Below are 15,212 nucleotides of genomic sequence, written 5' to 3'. Positions count from 1 at the left end.
TCCCTCCCGCCCCCCCCCCCCCACCTCCGAGCTGGGCGGCGGGCGCAGCGCTCGGGGCTACGCGGAAAGCGCGGGACGGATCCCGGCCGGAGCGGGGAGCGCGGGCAGGCGGCGGGCAGGCGGCGGGCAGGCGGGGGGCAGGCGGGGGGCAGGCGGGGGGCAGGCAGGCAGGCACCGGACACAAGCAGCCGCTCTTCAGGACTTTATTTACAGACGCGGCCGCGCTACAAGCCCAGGGGACGGGGACCCCCCGGGGCTGCGGGGACCGTGGGGCGGGGGGGACTGCGGGGCAGGCTCGAACCCCTGCCCCCCCCGGCCCCGCCGCCGGTCCCTAGCAGGTGGCGTAAGCGTTGGCCCTCTCCCGGATCTCCTCCAGCAGCCCCCAGACCCGCTGCTCCAACGCCTGCAGTCGCGTCACCTTCGCCGCCATTGCTCGCTCGTTGGCCCCGAAGTGCTGCTCCAGCTCTGCAGGACATGGGGGGCACGGTCAGGGTGCAGCCCCCCACCATGTCACCAGCCCGCCTCACCCTTGGGGCACCAGGCAGGACATGCCCAGGGGGACAAGAGGACACACGCGCCAGGAGGTGGGCACTGAGCAGGGTCAGATGGCGGGAATCACCCTCCACCACGTGCTCCCCCCTCACCTTCCAGCTTCTTCTTGCTGCTGCTGGCCTTGTCCAGCAGGTCCCGGGCCTCCGCCGTCAGCCGTGTCACACGCTGCAGGGCCCCGCCGGCCACCCCGGCCAGCCCGCTCACCCGGCCCTTCAGCACCACGTAGCGCTGCGTCACCTGCACCAGGTCCTGGTGGCGCAAGGGCACGATGAGGCTGAGCTCCCCCCTGCACCCCGTTACCCCCGTGGGGCCACGCCGTGGCTGGGCAGGGCTGGGGTTCACCTGGCTGAGTGTCCCGGAGGTGGCGGTGGCACGTTGCGCCCCGTCCTTGGCTTGCTGGGCCACGCGTCGGGCATCCTGGCCCCGCTCCTCCAGGGCGGTGACGCGCTGTGCCAGCTCCCGCAGCCGCCGCTGTGCCCGTGACTCCTTCCCCGCCAGCGCCTGCAGCCTGCGCTCCGCCTGGGCAGGCACGGGCACCGGCTGCCGGCGGGCACGGCGACTGCCGCACCCACGGTGCCGGCCCCACCGCCTTGGCAAACCCACGGCACCTGCCCCACACCTTCCACGTCCCCCTGGAACCACCCTCTCTACCCTTGATGTGCCCACGGCATCAGCTTTGCTCTCCACACCACCGACCCCATTCCTCCCAGCGCACCCACGGCACCAACCCCATTGCCCCCCCAGCACGCCCAAAGCACCGCCCCCCCCTCCCCAGCCGCTCCCCCAGCCCCGCCATGCCAGCAGCCCCGGCGCCCCTCACCTCCTTGGCTCTGCTCTCGGCCACCCGGATGGCATCCTTGGCACTCTGCAGGGCTCTCCCCGCCGCCGTCGCCTGTGCCCGTGCCACCTCCAGCGCCCGCTGTGTCCCCACGAGCTCATCCCTCACGCCCTCTGCTCGCTCCCTGCAATGGCACGGGCAGCTCCAGCCTCTCCCAGCGCTGGGGGACGGACCCCCCCACCTTCCACCTACCCCAGCATATCCCCCACCACTCGCCTGGCGTCCTGCCCCTGCGCCAGCAGCCCCCGTGCCGCGGCCAAGCCCTGTGCCGTGCTGTTGAGCACCGTGTCCACCCCCTCCAGCTGGCCGATGCTTTCCCGCATCTCCCGCAGCAGCTCCTGGATCCGCTCAGGGCTACTGGGCAGGGAGATATTCAGCACCTGCCGGGCCACCAGCTCGATGCTGCCTGGGTCAGCTCCCTCCTCTGTGGGGACACGGGAGCGGGGTGGGCCCAGGGTGGGCGTGCTGAGCCCCGCCGTGCCCGTGTGCCCACCCGGGGTGGGCGCTACCTGCCAGGAAGGCCTTGATTCGGCGGATGAAGTCCCGCAGCTGGGCTGTCGCCTTCTCAGCACGGCTACGGGCGGCCTGCGAACGCCCCAGAGCTTCCTCTGCCCGGTTCCGTGCCCCCCGCGCCAGCTCCTGCACCTCCTGTGTCTGGGGGGGCGTGGGACTGAGATAGTGGGGGGCAAGGGGTGGTCCCGGGGAGGGGAGGGGGTACGAGGGAACGTGTGAGGGGACAAGATGGGGACATGCAAGGGGGTGTAATGGGGTGTGAAACAGTGTACAAGGAGGCATGGAAGGGGTGTGCCAGGGAGTGCAGCGGTGGCCCAAGGGGACACACAAGGGGCCCAAGGGGTGTGCATGAAGGGACATAAGAGGGACATGCTTGGGGGCATGGAAAAGGCCCAAGCAGGACATGCAAAAGGGACACAAAGGGACCCCAAAAAGTGCCCCGTAGCCACCACCCCTACCTTCTGTGCCACAACACCCAGCTGCCCCAATGCCACCTCCAGCTGCTGCGAGGCGTTACGGGCGCTGCTCAGGGCTCGAGCCGAGACGGGCAGTGCCCCCGTGCACCCCGTGCCCCCGCAGCGCCGTGTCCCCGCGCTGTCCCGGCACAAGGCTCCTCCGCAAGGCGCTTGCTCGCAGCTCCGGTCCCCGGGCGCCCCACAAATCTGCGGTGATGCCAATGATGGAGAAGGCAGCTCAACACAGCATGTCGGGAGCCCCCCATGCCACCCTGGCACAGGGATCTCCCCCCACTCCCCTGTCTATTTGCCATCCGCCGGTCCCGCTCTCACCTTCTCATTGATCCCAGTGACGCTGAGTCCCATCACCCGTTTCTGTGCCTCCCGCAAGGATTTCCGTGCCGCAGCCATGCCACGGCGGAACGTGTCGCCCTGCTGCCGCAGCGCCCGCTCAGCTGCCCGCCGCGTCGCCTGTGCCCTGTTCAGCTCACCCGCCGTGCCGTTGGCCACCGTCTCCGCCTGCCGCGAGGCCTCCGCCGACACCAGGATGCTGCGGTAAGACTCTGCGGGTGCCAGCATCAGGGTTCAGCCGGGATGGTTGTCAACAAACTCCCCCAATCCTTGCCCGACGCTCTTACCACTGAATCCAGCCGCCGCTACGGTGCTCAGGAGGGTTTGGAGGTGGGAGGCGGTTCGGTTGAGCCCCCCCAGCTCACGGTTCAGCCCCGCTAGCTGGTTGTGGTGGCGCACATCTGCCTGCGCCAGCTGGTCTAGATGTTGCTCCAGCTCTTGGAGCTGCTTCCAGAAATCGTCCAGTTCCATCCTTTTGAGGGGAGAGAGGTTTCAAGCCTTTTTGGATGAGAAAAAGAGGGATCCCCCTGCCCCAGCCCACTGTACACACTTGCCTGGTGCCATCCAGCTGCCTGGGCAGCCTGTCGAGGAGGGGGCCGCCGGGGCTGCCCCCCTCACCCAGCAGCCGCTCCACATGCCCCAGGGCCTCCTCCAGTGCCCGCAGGCGGCGGGGGCTGAGCAGGGGCGCGGACCCCCCCTCCCGCAGCGCCCGCGCCTGCACCCCCAGACGCCGCAGCCCGTCCCGCAGGCTGCCCAGGGCCGGGTCCCAGCGCCCGAAGCAGGGGTGGCAGGGTGAGCAGCGGGGGAAGGCCTCCTGGTAGCCTCGCTGGCAGCGGTCACAGCGCAGCCCCCCGAAGCCCGGCCGGCACTGGCACTGCCCGGTGTCCTGCTCACACTGCAGGCTCTCAGCGCCCAGCGGCTCGCACTCGCAGGCTGCAGAGACAGGCGGTGGCATGTCCCAGCCTCCCCAGGGGCCCCCGTGTCCCCAGAATGCCACCATGTCCCCAGGCTGTCCTATGTCCCCACAAGCCCACCATGTACTCAGGGTCCCCTGAGCCCTCCATGTTCCCAGGGTTTTCCATGCCCCCAGCATCCCACTGTGTCTCCAAGGTCCCCCATGTCCCCAGGGTCCCAACATGTCCCCAGCATCCCACTACAGCTCCAGGGTCCCCCAAGTCTGAAGGGTCCCCTATGTCCCCCAGATCTCACCGTGCCCCCGGGATCTCCTGACTCCCCTGTGTACCCAGTGTCCCACTGTCTCCCCAGGGCCCTCATGCTCAGTCTCCCACCATGTCCCCAGGGTCAGTTACGTCCCCAGGGTCTCACCATGTCCCCAGGGCCCTCCCTGTGTCCTTGGAGTCTCACCATACACCCAGGGTCCCCCCACACCCCACATCCCCAGAGCCCCTGCTCCCCTGATTCCTGGGATGGGCTCCCACCTCGGCATTCCCGCTCGGGGTCTCCCCAGTGATGCTCCTGGCACTGGGAGCAGACGCGGCCCCCAAAACCGGGCCGGCACTGGCACTGCCCTGTCACCTGCAGCGAGAGTGGCGTGCTCAGCCGGGCAGCTCACCGGGTGCCGAGCAGGCAGCGGAGCCGTGCCGGGGTGCCTAGGGGGCTCACCGCATCGCAGGCGGGGTGCAGGGCACGTGTAGGGTGGCAGCCACAGGGCTCGCAGCCCCCCGGCCCCCCCAGGCTCCAGAAGTGGGGTGCGCAGCGGTCGCAGGTCTTGCCCACCACGTTGGGCCGGCAGGCGCAGGCGCCCGTGCCGCGGTCGCAGGCGCAGGTGCCGGTGACGCAGTGGGAGACCAGGGTTCCCCGCGGGTCGCAGCCGCAGCCTGCAGGCAGGTGGGCGACCGTGTGGGGCTCAGCCCGTACCCCCTGCCCAGGCGATGGGTGCCCCGGCACCTGGCCCCAGCACCCCAAATCCCCCACCTGGCTCCAAACCCATGCACAGCCCCAACACCCCCCTCCCAACCCCTGTCCGCTGTCCAGCCCCGACCTTGGGCACAGCCCCAAACCCCCCCCAAGACCCCAAACCTCACCTGGCCCTGACCCCACCCAGCCCCACACCCCCAGACTCCCCCAAAACCCAACCCAACTCCCCCACACAACCCCAATGCCCCCACACCCCAACACAGCCCCGAGCCTCACCTCCACCCTGAGCCTTTGCCTCACCCTAACCCCTCCACACATCCCCAAACCCTCGCACGGCCCCAGCCCTGGCACAGCCCCCTCCCTGCCCCGCTCACGCCGGCAGCTGCGCTGCAGGGCATTGCCGTAGTAGCCGGGCTGGCAGTGGGCACAGCGGGGCCCGGCGGTGTGGTACAGGCAGCGCAGGCAGTGCCCCGTGTGGGGGTCACAGGCCCCCGGGTCGCTGGCATCGATGTTATTGTTGCACTGGCAGGGCCGGCACGCACCCCCCTCCATCTCCGGTACCCCGAAGTAGCCGGGGGAGCAGCGGTCACAGCGGGGCCCTGTGGGGAGGTGGGGGGGCTGTGGATGCCGGGGTCCTGCAGGCCTGGTGCTGGGTGTCCCCACTGCACGGCCCCCGCTCTGCCCCTCACCGGTGTATCCGGGTGCGCAGAGGCAGACGATGTGGTGGGTCTCGTCGTCGGCGTGGCAGGCGCTCCCGTGGTAGTGCCGTGTGCCGGGATAGCCGGGGCAGGGGCAGGGCCGGCACTGCTGCCCCGAGCCCAGCACTGGGTCCCCGTAGTAACCGTCCTGGCACCTGTGAGGACAAGGGCTGAGTGGTCCAGGGGTCCATCCCATCCATCATATCCCATCCCACCATCCCATCTCATCCATGCCATCCTATTCCATCTCAATCATCCTATCACATCCCATCCCACTACCCCATTGAATCTCATCCCATCATATCCCATCCCATCCCACCCTTCCATCTCATCCATCCCAGTCATACCTCATCCTATCCCATCCCATTGTATCCATCCTATCCCATCCCTTCCCATCGTATCCATCCCATCCCAACTCATCCATCCCATCCCATCATATCCTATTCTATCCCATCCCATCCCCTATCAATTCACCCATCCCATCCATCCCATCCCATCATATCCAATCCTATTCCATCCTATTATATCCATCTCATCCCATTTCAACTCATCCATCCTGTCATATCCCATCCCATCCCATCCCATTCATCATATTCCATCCCATCCCATCCCAACTCATCCATCCCATCATATCTATCCCACTCCATCCCACGCCATGCCAGCCCCTCCCCTCCGACCAGGCTCACCTCTCGCAGTGCCGGCCGGCGGTGTGGTCACGGCAGCGCAGGCAGCTGCCCGTCCGGGGGTCGCAGTCCTCGGCGTGCCCGTTGCAGTGGCAGGGCCGGCAGGCAGGGAAGCCCCAGTGGCCGGGCTGGCACTGGTCACACTGCCGGCCCACGGCGCCGGGCTGGCACCGGCACTGCCCGCTCACCGCGTCGCACAGCTGCGACACCGAGCCCTCCGGGGAGCAAGCGCAGGCTGCGGGATGGCACGGCTCGGGTCAGGCACGTGGGTGCAGGGACACAGGGACAGACAGACAGACAGACAGACGGGGGACCAGCACTCAGGGCATGTCCAACCCACGGGCTACAGTGTGGGAGGGCTCACGTGGACACACAGGTGGGCAGACGGACAGGTGGACGGACAGATGAGGGAGTGAAAGGCAGGTCAGGGTGGGGCTCGGATGGATGGATGGATGGATGGATGGATGGATGGATGGATGGATGGACGGATGGACAGGGAGGGAACTGAGACCAGACCCATGGGCTGCAGGACAGCAGGGCTGGACGGACGGACAGACAGACAGGTGAACAGGCAGATGGGCAGCGGGACAGACAGACAGACTGGAGGGACAGGGATGCCTGGCAGGCGCAGATCCCGCTACTCACGGCTGCAGCCCAGGGGTCCGAAGCCGTAGCTGCCTGGGGCGCAGCGGTCGCAGCGCCGGCCGAGGACGTGGGGTTTGCACTCGCACTGCCCTCCCTGCGCCTGGCACTCGCTGCTGCGGGAGCCCTGCGGGTCGCACTGGCAGGCTGCGGGCAGCAAGGCCGGTGTGGGCCAGGGTTGCCCTGCCTGCACCCTGCCCACACTCTGCCATCGCTCTCCTGCCCAACTGCCACGGGCACGGGATCCACCCTCGCCCGCCGCCCCGGTTTCATCCCCCGACGCCGGCAGGGTGTCCTGCCTGCGGTGCCCCACTCACGCAGTGCCCCGTCGTGCAGCATGGCCGAGACGCTGCAGACCAGGCGGGCGCAGGCCTCGGCTAGTTGGGGTGGGGGAGCCATGCGAAACGCCTCCAGGCACCGGTACCGCTCCAGCTCCTCCCGGCGCGCCGCTGCCTCCGCCCCATGGAAGCCCGGCAACTCCAACACCCGTGGCAGGAGCACCAACTGCACCGGGCAGCGGGAAGGGGAGAGGAGCTGGGGCTGGGGGGCACAGCTATGCCCTGCCGTGGGACCTGGCCCTGCTCCCAGGTCAGATCCATCTGCCCCGGGGCAGCTCCAACCCAGATCTGTTCATACTCATTCAAAAGTTGCTGTCCCCACAGGCCGCCTTATCCCCACCCCTGTTGACATCCCTAAGGCCAACCCCAAGGCCATCAATGTCCCCAGGACCGTTGATATTCCCTTCCCCATCAACATCCTCATCCTCTTTCCTATCCCCATCCCATCCTGTCCCATCCCATCCCATCCCGTCCCGTCCCGATTCCTCATTCCCATCTCCATCCCCATTCCCATCTCCATTCCCACCCCCCGTGCAGCCCCACATGGGGGTCACTGCCCACCCCAGCCCGTGGTCCCCTCTCCCTGCCCACCACTCCACCCCTGCCGAGCCCCAGACACGGGGCACTGTGGGACCCTCCCTCACCGAATCGATGAGGATGAAGGCGCTGGGGTGGCGCTGGGTGACTCCAGCCCGCTGAAGCCGCATGGTCACCTCGTAGGGAGTGCTGGGCTCGAAGCAGAAGGGCCGGGACAGCAGCACATACCTGTGCAGAGGCAGGTGCCACCTTCCTTGTCCCCAGCCCCGTCCCCATCCCTCGCCTGTGTGTGGTAGGATTGTCCCCGTTTCCACCCCTTTCCCATCCCTCAGTCTGGCAGTGCTGTCATTGTCCCTGTCCTGTCCCAATCCTTGTTCCCATCCCCATCTTCATCCCCATCCCACCCTCATCCCATCCCCTCCCGTGCCTACCTCTGGCCGTGGGGCAGGCTCTCCCGGTACATCTGCTCGGAGGGCAGCAGGTTTCCGCAGCGAGGGCTGGTGGGCAGTGCCCGGGAGCTGACGCTGACCACAGCCTCCCAGTCCTCGGCCGACTGCGGCAACAGGCGAGGAGGCGTCAGGGCTGGGCCAGGCCACACGCCGTGGCCGTGACCGTGGCCATGACCGTGACCCACGCTCACCTCGGGCTCGTAGCGCAGCAGCAGCTCGTAGTCCATGGGGTAGGGCACGTTGTCCACGCGGAAGGTCAGGCCAGCCCCGTCCCGCACCCGGGCGAACCCCGAGCCCGTCCACGTCACCATGCGCGCAGCGCCGTCCCGCGCCACCTCCTCCACGTCCGGCTGGGCAGGGCACCGGCACAGCTCGGCCCCAGCTCCGGGCCCCCAGGTCACCCCCACCCTGCAGCGCCCCCCGCCATGCCCCATCCCACCCCCCACCCGTGGCTCACCTTGGGGGGCTGCTGGCGGCCACGGCGCAAGGGGCTGCGGGGCTGGGGGGCACGGGGGGGGCTGCGCTGGTGCCGTGGACGCCCCTTCCGCCCCCCCGGCTCCCCGGTGTCGTACTCCAGGCAGTCCTGGGGCACCTCTGCCCGGATGGCACCCTGCGGGGACGGGGTCAGGGGACGGGTGGCCATGCATGGGGACAGCCATGCGCAGGACAGGGTGACAGCCACGCATGGAGCACGGTGACAGCCATGCACAAGCCCAGGCTGGGGGTGCAGGGACCCCCCCAGCAGACTCACCGGGAGCTGAGAGTGGCCGTGGCTGTGGCCAGTGGCCCGCTCGGCCTCGTAGGTGTAGTAGTCAAGGGGGGCGCAGAAGAAGCCGGGCTGTACCTGGTCACACTGCCGCCCCATGAGGTGGGGACGGCAGGGACAAGCCCCGTCCTCCATGGAGCACCTGGGGGTGAGCGTCCTGTCCCTCCATCTGTCCTTCTGTCTGGCTCAGTCCTCACCCATCCCTGTGCCCATCCCTCCATCTCTGGGGATGGGGATCCCTCCCTCCCTCCCAATCTCCCCAGCCCTGTCCCCATCCCTCCCTCCTGTCAAATCTTCACCTTCAGCCCTATCCCCACTCCCCGCCCCGTCCCCCATCCCCATGCCCCACCGGGCGCTGTGCTGGGCCCCACCGGTTGTTGTAGGCTCCCCCAAAGTCACAGGCGCAGGGCCGGCAGCCCCCCACGTCGTAGCTCAGGCCCCAGAACTCGGGCTGCAGTGAGAGAGAGGGGGGACGTGGGGCAGGTGTGGGGCCACCCCAGCCCTGGGGGCTGCCATGGGGAGATTCATGACCACAGAGCACGGTGTGGGGCAGGCTGTGGGGCAGGCAGGAGCACTCACCACGCACTGGCTGCAGGAGCGCCCAACCACGAAGCGTTTGCAGTAGCAGTCCCCGCTGACGGGGTCGCAGGGGGAGCTGCCCGCCACCGTGCCCCGTGGGTCACACCTGCATGCTGCCCCCCCAACGGGCACACAACCCCACATGTGAGGTGCTGCCACGTGGCACTGCAGCCCACAGGTTTCATGGCCCTCCCTGCCCATCCCATATCCTTCCACCCCTCACCCCTCCATCCCCATCTCTCTGTTTCCACCCCTCCATCCCACATCCCTCTATCCCCATCCCTCCATCCTCATCCCTGCATCCCTACCCCTCCATCCTCATCCCTCTGTCCCCATCCCTCCATCCTCATTCCCCATCCCGATCCCTCCATCCCCACCCCTCCACCCCACATCCTCCTGCGCCCATCCCCGGGTCCCAGCTCACGCTGGCAGCCCTGTGGATCGCCGTGGCTGAGGCCGAAGGCTCCGTGCCGGCAGCGGTCACAGCGGGGACCAGCCACGTTCTCCTTGCAGCGGCACTGCCCCGCGATCATGCCCAGTGCCACGTCCGTGTGCCCGTCGCAGGCGCCTCCATCCAGGGAACCCGCTGGGTCGCAGTCACACGCTGCCAAGAGAGAGACAGAGACCGTGCGGAGCTGTGGCTACCGGCACCGGGAGCCGTGGGGCCAGGGCAAGCCGTGAGGCCGGGGTCCTGCGGCACTCACGGGCGCAGGCCGTGGGGGCGCGGATGTCGGAGCGGGGGTGCCGGTAGTAGAAGGGCTTGCAGAGGTGGCAGCGGCGGCCCATGGTGTTGTGCTGGCAGCCATCACACACGGCCCCGCTGGCGTTCCCCGTGGCCAGGAAGACGGCCATGTCGAAGTGGCACCGCCGCGAGTGCTCGTTGCAGTCGCAGCCTGCGGGGACGGCACCGTGGCACGGCATGCGGCACCCCAACTCCCCGCCCGGCAGGCAGCTCCCCCTCTTCCAAACCTCCCCAGCCCTGACTCCCAACCCCACATCTCCCCAAACTACAGCCTGCTGCACCCCAAACCCCCCACAGCCAGTCTGCAGGATGCCAGTCCCCACCCAAACACACCCCAGCGCGCAGCACCCCACAGTCCCTGCCACGGCGCAGCCCGCCAGCCCCGACACCGGGATCCCCGTGCCCGGAGCCGGTGCTGGCACAGGGCACTCACGGCGGCAGGCGTTGGTGCTGGAGCCCTCGGCCGGGCGCCAGGGCAGGTCGTGGTAGAAATCCTCACAGCGCTCGCAGTTCAGCCCCTGCGTGTGGTGCTCGCAGACGCAGCGCCCGTGGATCTGGAGGCGAGCACCCAGCTCAGCATGGCCACCGAGTCCCACAGCACTCGGTGCCGTGCCAGCGGCCATGTGGGCCTCACCATGCCGGGGACGGAGGATGTTGGGGCGCCAGGTGCCGGGGCGCAGCGGGCGGCGTGGCCGTGGCAGAAGCAGCTCCCACGCAGCACCAGCTCATCCACGGCGTAGTAGTACTTGTGCAGCACCTCCCGCCGCGTGTCCAGCAGGTTGTCCCCCAGCGTGTGCAGCTTGGTGAGGTTCACCCGCAGGTTGGTGACACGCAGCAGGTCTGGGGGGTTGGCACCGTCAGCACCTCCCCCGCTGCCCACCAGCCCCACGACCCCGGCACCCCTGGCCACGCACCCTGGATGTCGGGGCTGTAGGGATCCGCCACAGGGATGGAGGGATCCAGCACCTTGAAGATGACCTGGAGGGGGAAGGGGTGGATGAACCCAGACCCCCTGGCCCCCCAGCTCCCCTCCATGCCACCCCAGCCCCACACACCTCCCCATGGCTGGAGGGCTCGATCTCGGAGTAGCGCTGGTCACACAGCACCTCGTCCACCAGTCCCGAGGGCTGACTGGGGACACCGGGGAAGAGCTTGGAGCAGTTGTAGGCGAAGTAGCGGTAAACTTTCCAGCTGCGCCCAAAGTCAGCCGAGCGCTCCACCAGCATGGCAGCGGGGCGGAAGGTCTGCGGGACACCCAGTTGAGATGGGGGTCAGTCCCACAGCCCTCACGGGTCTGTCTCGTCCCATCCCACCCCATCCCAGGCACCCACGTGCCATGACCCACCTTAAACTTCATGATGAGGTGGGTGAAGTGGAACTCGCCCTCCAGGTCCAGGCGGATGCTGACATGCTCCATGCCTGGTGGGGGGACAGAGGTGCTGGCTGGGGCCAGGAAAGACCCCCCAGTCCCATGGCCACGCAGCTCTGAGGCACACACACATGTGGACAACCCCGCTGCCACCCCGGCCTCACCGTTCTCCGATTGCCACCAGGTCCGCTGGCCGTGGGGGCCGCTCAGGTAGATGACGTTCTCGATGCGGTGGCTCTCGGGCAGGGATGGGTCCCGCGAGTCACAGGTGAAACATTTCTCTGAGTCCTGTGCAGGGGAGCGACACCATCAGGGATGGGTGGCTGGAAGCTGCACCGGTGCCCGGCCCTGCCAGGGCTGTGCTGGAGCTGTGCCGGGGCTGTGCCAGGCCTGGGTGGGCTCACCTGGAGGTGGCTGACGATGCAGTACTCCTGGGGCCCGTCCAGGCCGCAGGTGGAGGTGGCACTCAGGCGGGGGGCTCGCCCCACCAGCAGGTTCCCGGTGGCCGGGTAGCAGCTGCCACGGGCACAGCCATAGCTGGAGTCGGGCTCCTGCCAGCCCCTCGCTGCCGGTACCCCCGCTGCAGAGAGCGTGAGGGCACAGGCTGGGGGTTGTGCCAGGCCCCCAGGCTCCCCCACCCTGCCATGCACCCCAGATGCCTGCCTGGCACCCACCCCCCCGCAGCCGTCCCATCCTGTCCCAGCTCCGTGTCCTGACCCACTGATGCAGCACGAAGCTCCGTGACCCAGAAAGGTGCTGGCAGCAGTGCCGGGCCCTCGTGACCAGGGGGGCAGGGACCGCAGCCAGGCGGGCAGCGGGGGCGAGTGGGGGGGGACCGGGCAGCCCCGGGGCACCAAGCGGTGCCGGGGAGAGTTGGGAGCCAGGTCAGGCGCTTGCTAATCCCACTGGGGCTCAGCGCAGCCCAAATTCCCCGCTGAGATTTGTGGCGGTCAGGCCCTTGCTGCTGCCAGCCGGTGAACATCGCCATCGCCACCACCTCCACCAACGGGCACCCTCCACCCGGGCTGGGATCCTGGGGCCACCACAGCCCCCAGCACCGCGGGTACGCAGGGGGTGCAGCCGCGCACGGTGCCCCACCGAGGCCAGCGCTTACCCAGGAGGAGAGTGAGCACCAGGAGCTCCATGGGCAGCCGCAGGCTCTGCCTGGGGGGACACAGAGACAGCCCTGTGGCAGGGGGTACGACATGGGGCACAGGGCAGCCGGGGCCTGGCTTCTCCCAGCTCTGCCCCCTGGGGTGCACCCCGGGGACAGCACTGGCAAGCGGGGGGTCGGGTGGGGAAGTTGGGTCCCAAAGTCCTCCAGGGTGACACCCAGTGCCCACCCCCGTGTCTGTGCCCCCACCCTGCACGGCCCCAGGGGGCTGCAGCACACAACCATGGCTGCACAGCCATGCCCGACACCCCCAGACCCCACACGAGCTGTGCTGTGCCCCATCCTGCCCTGCTCGGGGCAGATCCATCCCTTCGAGTGTCACTGGTGTCCCTGGGGGGTCCCAGTGCCGGGCCGGGGCCAGCCGGGGAGGGGAGCCAGGAGTGCCGGAGCCGGCTGGGCGAGGGCATCCCTGCCGCTGGCTGGGGTCCCGCTGTTAAATTTAGGCTGGAGCTGCCTTTTGTGCTGCCTTCTCTCCCCGTACCGCCCGCTCCCAGCCTCGAAAGCGCTGGATCAAAGCCTGGCCCCGGCGTTGCCCAAACACATCTTTCCTGTCCCCACGCAGGAGCCAGCCCGGGGCAGGGGGGCTCAGGGCGATGGGGGGGAGCCGTGACTCTGCCCCGGCACTGGCCCTGCTCGAAGCCACGCCAAGGTGGCGGGCGAGGTGGTGTGGGGCCGCGTGCTGGCGCGGGGGTCCCCGAGCCCCGCGAGCCCTCGGTACCTGGCGTCCTGTGGCGTCCGGCGGGGCCAAGGCCAAGGGCGAGGGCGGCACAGGACCCGCTGCCCCCCGGGCTGGGCGTGCAGAAATGAGCCGGGGCGAGGGCGGCGATGGGATGGCGGCGTCCAGTGGCCCCCCCCTTTCCCCATGCACGATTCTTATTCAAATGGGCAGCCCGCTGAAAGGGACGGCGGTCTCCAGGCTACGGGAATGTCACTGCCGATTCCTTCTGCCTGGAGGCCCCCACCGCCCGCCCGCCCGCGGAGGCCAGGCCGGCCAGGCGTCGGCAGCCCGGGCACGCCCCGGCCCCTGGGTGGCACGGCGGGCCCCGCCGGCGAACAAAAGGGGCCTCGTGGGCCAGCGAGCCAGCGGCGCCACGTTCCCCGGACTCCCGGCACGGCTCAGCAGGAACGTGCCTGCTGCCACTTGTGGGGCGGCGGGGCGGGATGGGCGCCTGATGCTCCGGGAACCGGCCGGTGCAGCTGCAGTGGGGGCCACGGCACCGGTTTTTGGCCCCACCTGGGGATGCCCCACGGCAGAGGCATCATGGAGCTGCATCGGGGTGTTTGCCACCGGCACAGCCACGATGCTGCCAGCTGGGCACGTCCCTTCCAAGGGACCCAGCCCTCCCCACCGCCATGGCTCCCTGGGCAAAGTCCAGCAGGCACCAGCCCTGGGAAGCGCACAGCAGGCGTCGGGGGGACCCAGCTCGTCTCCCCCAAGGGACCCTGCTGCCTTTTCCTCGTGTGCCACCTCACTGGCACCCAGCCTGCACCCCGGGGCTGTGCCATGTACCCATGGCTGTGCCATGCCCCGGGGCTGGGCCGTGCCCCACGGCTCCCTGCCGGTGTGCCGGCTCCTACCTGTGCCTGTAGGGCCTGGGGTGCTGGGCAGGTGGCTGGTGGCCCGGGTGGGCTGTGGAGTCGGCCAGCTTGGCCCCGCTGGGCTCGGGCTGGGCTCGGCTGCTGTTCCTGGAGGAGGGCGGCCGGCGCCTGTCTCCTCCTCCGGCAGCCGTGCCAGGGGAGGGGAGGGACCTGCCTGCACCGAGCGTTAGCCAAGGTGAGGCAGAGGCCAGGTACAAGCCGACGGTGGCCCAGGCGTGGCATGGCTGTGCCCCGTGCCCAGGCTGGCCAGGAGCTGGCACAGCATCCCCGCAGGGCTGTCGTGCCCGGTCATGCAGCAAGTGGGGCCACCGAGACAGGCAGCCCGGCCAGGACTCGCCCAGCACCACACTGGCCCATCTGTGCCTCGAGGGCATGTCTCCAGCGGCGGTACCAGGACCCTGCGGTGCTCTCTCAGCACCCGTGCCAGATGGATCCCTCTCCCCTCCCCGTGCCCTGAGCCAGGGCCCCACTCACCCCACGCTGGTCACTGCTCCTCGGGATCCTTCGGACCGGCCAGGCCGGGTGCTGAGGCGTCAGCACCAGCACCCCGCGGGGAGCGTGGCCGTGCACCGGGGCTGGGCTCGACAGAGACCCTGCTGTCCCGCAGGGATGGTGCCTTTTATTAGCCGAGGCCGAAGGAAGGAAAAGGAGCCGTGTGCTCTCCACGCCAAGGCTGCGCTCTGGCTGCCCGCCGGCGAGCAAGGTCACGGGCAAATCAGCAGCTCCCTGGGCTGCTGGTCATGGGGGTGCCAAAACCTGTTCCCCCAGGGACACCCCGACACAGAGCTGGCTGGTCCCATGCATCTCGGTGGGGCGAGGGATGCTGTGGGCAGAGCCCTGCCGTGCTCTCAGCAGGTGCTGGGAAACCCCCAAGGAGGGACAGGGCTGTGCCCGCCGAGGCTCCGGCAGCGCAGGGTGGTGGCCGGGCACCACCAGCTCCTCGGCTAGGAGAGCTGGCAGGAGATGAGCTGATAAAGAGCCATTAGCACTAGCTGAGGCGTCTGTTATCACAGGGATCTTGCCAAGCAAACCTTATCTGCTCTGAGGAG

At 69.0% G+C, this 15,212-nt stretch overlaps 1 protein-coding gene across 1 annotated transcript; it reads right to left on the bottom strand.

The window, feature by feature from the left end:
- Nucleotides 1-53: 53 nt before the first annotated feature.
- LOC141964243 (laminin subunit beta-2-like) lies at nt 54-13,516 on the bottom strand. Its single transcript, XM_074914382.1, has 35 exons — nt 13,283-13,516; nt 12,505-12,554; nt 11,795-11,970; nt 11,555-11,678; nt 11,367-11,440; nt 11,077-11,265; nt 10,936-10,999; nt 10,656-10,861; nt 10,455-10,575; nt 9,984-10,172; nt 9,704-9,883; nt 9,280-9,392; nt 9,072-9,151; nt 8,686-8,842; nt 8,392-8,544; nt 8,126-8,284; nt 7,917-8,038; nt 7,593-7,713; nt 6,928-7,114; nt 6,614-6,757; nt 5,972-6,203; nt 5,277-5,440; nt 4,962-5,186; nt 4,333-4,547; nt 4,149-4,245; nt 3,264-3,642; nt 2,997-3,181; nt 2,692-2,921; nt 2,362-2,565; nt 1,900-2,044; nt 1,607-1,814; nt 1,373-1,514; nt 895-1,071; nt 645-801; nt 54-465 (listed from the first exon to the last, which is right to left on the bottom strand). Exons 1-35 carry the CDS (start codon nt 13,426-13,428, stop codon nt 332-334), a joined length of 5,649 nt encoding a protein of 1,882 aa, XP_074770483.1. The 5' UTR covers nt 13,429-13,516; the 3' UTR covers nt 54-331.
- Nucleotides 13,517-15,212: the final 1,696 nt, after the last annotated feature.

Source organism: Athene noctua, chromosome 10 (genome assembly GCF_965140245.1).
Source record: "Athene noctua chromosome 10, bAthNoc1.hap1.1, whole genome shotgun sequence".
NCBI lineage: Eukaryota > Metazoa > Chordata > Aves > Strigiformes > Strigidae > Athene > Athene noctua.
Note: the sequence above shows the minus strand (reverse complement) of the source record. Positions and strands in the feature narration are given on the sequence as shown.